Source organism: Branchiostoma floridae, chromosome 13, assembly GCF_000003815.2.
Source record: "Branchiostoma floridae strain S238N-H82 chromosome 13, Bfl_VNyyK, whole genome shotgun sequence".
In the NCBI taxonomy this organism is placed as follows: Eukaryota; Metazoa; Chordata; class Leptocardii; order Amphioxiformes; family Branchiostomatidae; genus Branchiostoma; species Branchiostoma floridae.
Genome location: NC_049991.1, coordinates 20,293,116 through 20,300,867, shown reverse-complemented (window position 1 = coordinate 20,300,867; position 7,752 = coordinate 20,293,116). Strand labels below are relative to the sequence as shown.

General features: G+C 38.9%; 2 protein-coding genes across 2 annotated transcripts in view; one reads left to right on the top strand and one right to left on the bottom strand.

Moving 5' to 3' along the window:
- Positions 1-2,725: 2,725 nt before the first annotated feature.
- Positions 2,726-5,363, bottom strand: LOC118429179 (nucleolar protein 12-like). Its single transcript, XM_035839629.1, has 5 exons — positions 5,176-5,363; positions 4,151-4,256; positions 3,758-3,806; positions 3,381-3,502; positions 2,726-3,068 (listed from the first exon to the last, which is right to left on the bottom strand). The coding sequence occupies exons 1-5, from the start codon at positions 5,295-5,297 to the stop codon at positions 2,787-2,789; spliced, it is 681 nt and encodes a 226-aa protein (XP_035695522.1). The 5' UTR covers positions 5,298-5,363; the 3' UTR covers positions 2,726-2,786.
- Positions 5,364-5,531: 168 nt separating this feature from the next.
- Positions 5,532-7,752, top strand: part of LOC118428630 (TATA-binding protein-associated factor 172-like) — a gene marked incomplete in the record, with an annotated part of 36,096 nt that continues 33,875 nt past the window's right edge. Inside the window, 3 exon segments of the mRNA XM_035838736.1 lie at positions 5,532-5,877; positions 6,789-6,912; positions 7,647-7,752. Coding sequence (XP_035694629.1) covers positions 5,867-5,877; positions 6,789-6,912; positions 7,647-7,752 — 241 coding nt within the window.

The window sequence follows — 7,752 nt, the reverse complement described above, 5'->3', positions numbered from 1 at the left end:
GAATAGCAGAAACTGAAAAACGTTCGCAGAGGATGTCATCCATATAATCAAATCAACATGGCCTTACTGTGAAAGAAAGATGCACAGAGATTTATGATATTTGTTCCAATGTAGAAATAAGTCGTCATATTGTGGGGATGCAAACATGTTTAAGACTGTAGTCATTCGTAATGCTTAGCTTTAAAACTAGCAGAATGTTTGAAAGTTCAGAGTGGATTAATCTGACATTAAACATAAATATGACTTTGTGTAGTATATAATCCCTACGAATGTTTTTTTTCATGGTGATAGCACATTGCTACATCGGTTCTATAAAAACAAAGACTGTGTATCACTGTTGTCAAGAACATGATTTGTGGAAAAGTCAGTGGAATACAACCTACTTTCAGGGACATGTACCTTCACTGTTAAAATACCCGAACTCGAACTGTCCAAACATGCATTTGATAGACAATATATTCGTTTGTATTCCTTGTCAATTTCAATTTCAGAACAAATTTACTTTGCAACTTATGACAGTTCAAAGAGAGCACAAAATGATATATCATCAAAATCATGAAAATTGACCCACTTTAACGGACAATTGCTTAGCAACAAAACAAGAACCCAAACTCTACAAGCATGACCTTGAGAAACAATATCTTGGTTTACATTTCAGGTAAATTCTAGTTACAGAACAATTTTGGCTTGTGAGTTATGATTGTTCGAAGATGATGCAAAATAAGGTATTTTATCAAAATCATGAAAATTGACCCACTTTAAAGGACAATTACGTAGCAACGAAACAAGAACCCGAACTTTACAAACATGCACTTGTTAGACAATACATTGGTTTATAATCCATGTAAATTTTAATTGCAGAGCAACTTTGGTATGGGACTTATGATTGTTTAAAGAGAGCACAAAATGACATATTATCAAAATCATGAAATTTGACCCACTTCGATGGACGATTGCGTAGCAACAAAACAAGAACCCAAACTTTGCTAGCATTCATCTAATAGCCCTATAGTAGGTTATTATTTGTAGTAAATTGCAAGCGAAAATATTTTATACTTATGGACTTTCAGCGCTTTGAAGTTGGGCAAAATTTCAGATTCTTTAAAACCTGAAAACAGTGTATTGTATTCAGGCTGCCCAGGGCCTTAGAATTTACAGGAGATTAACTTTACTGCTGTTTCATACAAGTTTAGGCATTGCTCTGATCAGCATATTCTGCCTTTGTTGTTTAGTTAAAGCATTGTTCAGTGATAGTGCCCTAAAGTTGGCAAATTTTCATGTTTTTGACATGCCCAAATCCGGCAAAATGGCCCCAAAACTTCTTTGGCCTGTTGCCATGGCAACTTCTGAGAAGCAAGAAAGCTATTTTGAGGGGTTGTGTACCAAGTACTATCACTGTGCAAAAAAGGAGCCAAATCTATTTTTTGACCGGTGCCACCATTGTTTGACCCTTACAGACATTCGCTCTTAAGTTTTTTAAGTTTCTATGTTGGAAAAATCTTCCTGAAAATTCAGTGATGGCACCAAAATTACGTGAACATTTTAGCTGTGGACACATTCAAGATTGGACAAACTCACAGGGAATCCAGTGATGTGTATAAACAACACAGGCCAGAAATGACAGGGCACTTTAATAACTAATAACTTGTAAAGCTGCCAAAAACATGGACACTAGCATTCTTTCTATTATACCAGGCAAAATAACTCTGCTACTGTAGCTTCCATAGCAGGTTTTCTGGGGCCCGGCTTTTTTTTGGCTTATAATACACTTTAGCTACCCATTTCATTTAGTACTAGGTTGCTTGACCATAGGCCCCGTTGTACAAAAAGGACTAGCCAGCAAAAGTGTACTATGAGTCAAAAAAAGACCCCAGAGAGGCTGCTATGGAGGCTATTGCTCCTCTTCGCTTTAGCAGTGATATGGCTATTGATAATGATAGTAGCGTACTACTAGCGAAGAGGACAGAAGAGACTCGGGAGCTATAATACGGCTGGATACCAGGCCATGTTGATAGAGCAAGGTTTAGGAAATAGATCTTTTCAACACCCTTGGATAGAAAAATGATAGATATCACTTCATTGGAACCAAAGCTACAAATATGGCAACCACCAATTTCTTATACTGTAGAGAAAGTTTAGATAAAGATGTTGCAAAAAAATGAACAATAGCAAAGTGCTCAATAGCTTTCATTAGTCCCTGAGCCAGAACCAGAAGCATGACTATCATGTCTTCTGTTTTTAGTCTAAGAAAATACTTCATCCCCCACATTCTTTCTTTTTCCTCAAGTTTCTATACCTTTTGAGGTGCTTACTCAGTTTGTTCCTTCCAAGACAATCACCGACCATTCCCAGTATCCTATAGCCTGGTATCAACTCTCCTACCACTGCTAGAGTCATCATTGGGCAGCAAAATAAAGCACTGGACTAAGTCCCCTTTGCAGACTTGCTCAAACACCTGCATTTATGTTTTTGAGGAGCACGATTTGCATATTTCATTATGGGCTAGGTTTATGCCAGAGGGTCTATTTGCCATGCATCAGTGCTCTCCACAAGAAAATAAACGCCTGCACTCCAAGAAGTCTGCAACTGAGGCTAGTCTGGACAAAAGCTACCACATGCTACCCTTTCCTCATTGACATTACAATTCATAGACACAGACAACCAGTAACATACAACATGTAAAGATCTTTTTAACTTTATTCTCAGAAGTTCAATTCAATTCAGTTTATCCTCAGAAACAACCAAGAAGTTTGGTCCACATTGTGAAGTAAAGTCTGTAGCATCAGTTAATCCTTAGTCTGTCCTTTGGCACATCTTCTCTGCTTTTTGGTAAGTTTCCCACCCTTCTTGTGCTTGAACTTGACTTTGCTCCTGGCATCAATCTTGTGATGTGGTCTTTTCTTTAGGTGTTTCTTACTGCCAGACATGACTGGTGCTTTGAATTTCCATTTCTTGGGGTTCTTCCCAGTTCTTTGTTCTGAGGGGGACTCTTCCGGGTCCTTTTCTTCCTCAGAGTCGCTATTGTTTGTGGGAGGCTTGACTGTTGTGTCTTCTTCTGCATAATCAATCTGTAACGGTTCATTCTTGTTAAAATTACATTATAAGAAGTGTGGAATAGATGAATACTAGACAAACATTTGTTAATCTATTTAGAAAATTGAATAAAATAGAGATATTCTTGAAAAAATGTGCTGTAGACACATTTGCATATGCACGTGGATTCCTACAAACCAACTGTCACGTTTAACGGATGCCAAAAAGTTCAGTTGTGTGTGTTTTGAATCTCTCTTGATGATAGCATCAAAAGAATTTTTACAGTGAGAGCAAAGTAGACAACTTCACATAATGGAGGATAAATATAAGGAAGAACAATGACAGACCTTGTTGGTACCCAGACCGCGACCTCCTCGGTCAGTCAGGTCCAAGTCTGCTATTGTTGTCACGGTAACGGTGTGGCCTGGGTGTTCTATCACCTTCTGTTCTGTCTCCAAGTCATCCAAATCTGAAATTTCACAAATCCACCATCAAACATACAGTATGTGCGAAAACAAATACAAAAGGGTGAGTGAGTGAGTGAGCATGTGTCTGAGTAAGTTAATGAGTGAGTGAGTGACTGACTAAGTTAATGAATGAATCAATGAATGAGTGAGTCTGGTGTCATCTGTATCATAGTAGACAACGGAGATCTAATTTTCTCCAATAATTGTTAACTACACTATCACTGTATCAGTAATAAGGGATAACTGAGATACTTCACCTGGTACTTTGGGGATATGGACCATCCTTTCCTCTAGCCATTGCTTCTTCTGTAAGATACAATAAGTAAAGCTAATTAATCAACTTTGTTCACATGGTTAATGATGTTCTTTTTAACCACGATCTGCACTTAAGATTGTGAGATCATTCCCGTTACAAACTGTTAAGTTTATGATAATAAGGAACTTAAATTCAAATTTAAGTCAACTCAAATTTAAATTGCTGATGAACAGTGTGATGAATTGTGGGGAAATAGAATAAAGTTGATGACCCCTGACAGTAAGCTTTTAACAATTGCATCACATTGCATGAGTGCACTCCAAATCATGGGCTAGCTTACTATTACTTCTAACCTAATTCTCTACTCACATCTAAAAAAAAAATGTCACGTCACCTTTGCCTTTATCCTTTTCATTTCATTTTTCACTCTGTTGTCAAACTCCTCCTTGGCCCTCTTTCTCCGAGCATCCTTCCTCTTTTTGAACCCAGTCAGGTACTCTCTGAAATCAGCACAGATTGAGAAGAAAGTCACACAAACATTCTGTACATAATTAATCAGAACTACAGGTACAACAACACGACTTTCCTCACTTCACTCGGGTTAAAATGAGTACTTAGCTTCCACTAGGTCCATCCTTTAGATAGGACATCAAAACTGAAATGGCGGTCCTATGTTCGGGGAGAGGCACACCTAAAGCACATTAAAGAACCCGCCACACTTATCGAAAAGAGTAGCGGACCTTCCTGGTGTGAGAGGATCAAACCTTACAGTCCAGTCTCTGGGTTGACATCCTGCAAAGGTGATAGTAACCTAATTGCACCTGCATCTAATTCTAAAGGAGAGCTGTTGCGAGAGGCCACTTTGCATGAACATTGAACAGCAATGTTCCTTCAAAGAGGTGGGTCACTTTTAATTTGTGCTAATATTGTTTATTTGAGAAACAAAATGTTGCCAGCCATTCTAAAACTAAAAAAGATGTATAGATCTTTTATTAAAATTGTACATACCCATTCCCAACATAATTTAGTTAAGTAACACCCACAATCCAGAACATACATAAAATATTTTATGAAAAGTTAAACATGATTTCTCAAATCCAACAATAACTCAATTTTTCACAGAGTTAATGAGGTGCGTCATGCATAGGCAAAGTACACACAATGTCATATCATCTCACATGTACAACTTACTAGTACTCTCTGAGAAGAGCGAGCCGGTAAAAATCCCGACCACTACGATCTCCGCAACCCAACCTCTGCTTGGAGAATACGACAGTACAAGCACATGCATGTGTGCTCTCCGTGTTTACGCCTCTCGAAATGTTTACTCAACAGTACAACACAAGAACAGCCAAACCTCACAAAACTTCGCTATAATAGTCTTCGATAGTTTAGCTAACTTCCGAGCTAGAAACCGACCTCCTTGCGTCCTCGTCAAACACGAGAGCGACCTTAGTTTTCTTGTTCTTCCCACGCCGACCTCCTCCGCCGGAATGTCTCAGCGCCATTTTGTATTGTCCTCGCAGTGCACGTCGGGACATCAAGCCTTTTTATATGATCCCGTCCGTTCCGCAGATGTTTACTATTTTGTTTTCTCTGTAAACAAACTTCTTATTTCATGGGAAAAATTTTCAACATCAACAATTTTGTCGCGAATCAGCCCCTGTGTTTTGTGTATATTCCCGCCAGACAATCAAATACATAAAACTTTATTGGATTGGTTGAATAAGGTGAATAATTGCGATGGTAGCCAATCAGCGCTACCGTTACTAAGTCTCAGGGTGGGTGCTCAAAATGGCGTCTGGTATAAATACAAAGTGCCACCAAACTTTCTTTTTCCGCCTCCATGCCTTCGCGGGCAGGGTGTGAATCGGGGCATGGGTCGGTCGGTGAGCTTTCGGGCCGGTTCAGATTCGTAAAAACCGATGTTTGTGGACGGAGAGAGGAGTAGAAGCGAAGGAGGGGCGATTTTGTGGAGAAATTCGTCTGCTGCGGAGATTTGGTGGTGGTGTTATCGTGGGTCCTTGATCCCTGATCTCATCTAAATCCGCGACAACAAGGAAACGGATATAAGGGCTAAATCCCGTCTCCTGGGAACAGCCAGGTCGCCATGGCTACCAGGTGATGTACACTTTGCGTCCTGTTAGTTTAGTAAAGAAGTAAAAAGTAAATAAATAATTTGAATAGACAAATAAATAAACAAAATTTTGTAAACATATCCAGATCATGACATGTTATAATTTTAGTCACGTTTAACTGGGATTAGGTGTTTATTTGGGAGAACCAAAACAGCCTGCATTTTAGTTTTATTTAGGTACCATTTATTTGTTATATTTCATGATATGATTTATCATATTTAGTTATATTTTTATTATTTTATTAATATATCGGTAGAAATATTATAAAATAGAAACATAAAAATATAAAAATATAGCTGTACCTGGAAGCCTTTTACAATTGCAGTACTAGTTACTGGTATCCTGGCCTCGTGTGTTGTTCAGTATGGCAATTGCATACACAGATGTATGATCATTTCACTTACACTTTCACTTTACTTATTTACTTTATAGTGAACTAAGAAGACCTTGACTAAATTTTGACAGTTCCATGTAGATAGATATAACATAGATTTTACTATATATTAAAGTATGTGATGATGGTGATTATGATACTATCATCTGATACCAGGGTTGGACAGGTCCACTTAAGCCCCATTGTCCCGGGCAAGTGAAAGTGCTGATTGGGCAAGTGCATGTCCTACCGAGATTTTTCCATTGAGTGAGATTTTGATACTTTTACAGCGATGGCATCAAACATTGGTCAACACAGAAAAACAGAGCCAATAACAAGGATTTCATTGATGGAAGTGAAAATAAATAGAAAAATGTAATTTAGATTTTGGGCAAGTGAAAAGTTGGTTCGGGCAAGTAATTCTTTTATGTGCTTGCCCGATAGGACAAGTGAATTTCAGAAAACTTGTCCAACCCTGTGATGCTTTGTGAACAACATTCTCTGTTCCCTGTCTCCTCCAGACTGGACCGCCTGTTCACCCTGCTGGACACGGGTTCGACTCCCGTCATCAGGAAGTCCGCAGCGCTGCAGATCGGACAGGTGCAGAAGCTGCATCCACACGAGCTGCACAACCTGCTGGCTAAGGTACGATGAGAAACTGTCACCTAGTCCCATCCTCATCTACTGAGGGTCAGGGACCATGGTTGCCTCTAGCACTAGTCTCCAAGTGCCTCCTCCGTCCTTCCCTGTTCTTTGCCTTCTGTGTGCTAGTGATCTGCCTGTCCATTCCCTGATGTTGAAACTGTAGTTGTTTATTTATCATTTATTTACTTCATCTTGTGAGCTCCTGGATAGCACCTTCAGCATTTTTTGCTGATTTTCAAGTGGGCCCAGGTAACAAAGCAGTAAAAGAAAGTGCAAAATCATATGGCAAAATCATTCATGATTAAACTAATGACATGACATAAATTGAGAAATTATACAATAAATCTAATGAAGGGATGATTACACATTGTATAAATGATTGAACAGAAGCAATTCACAAAACAAATCAAAAATGTCAAATCAAAAACATATCAACAAAATGAAGTTCTAAGTCCATTCTAAGTTCAGATATTATATAGCCCAGGACCTTGCCAGTTCCACCTCCTCTCCTGTCATAACTACTTTATTTAGCAACCTTTGCATGTGACGTTTTTTAGGAGACAAACACTTTTAGCACATTTAAGAAACCACAAGACTTATCGAGCTTTTTTAATCATGAATACTAGTTTAACTTTAACTTAAGTTTCATATCAAATAGTCACTAGACATCCAAGCATCAAGCACTAGACACAATGGAACATTATTTAATCATGTTTCCACCCTGTTTGTGTCAGGTGCTGACATTCCTGCGCAGTGATAACTGGGACACCAGGATCGCTGCTGGTCAGGCCATCGAGGCTATCGCCAGGAACGTACCACTGTGGGAGCCACGGGGGGTGG

Coding starts and splice junctions, on each gene's coding strand:
- LOC118429179 (XM_035839629.1), bottom strand. CDS start 5,297: ATGTCCCGACGTGCACTGCGAGGACAATACAAAATGGCGCTGAGACAT. Junction 4,257..5,175: donor TTTGACGAGGACGCAAGGAG/GTCGGTTTCTAG, acceptor TGCTGATTTCAG/AGAGTACCTGACTGGGTTCA. Junction 3,069..3,380: donor GCGGTCTGGGTACCAACAAG/GTCTGTCATTGT, acceptor GAACCGTTACAG/ATTGATTATGCAGAAGAAGA.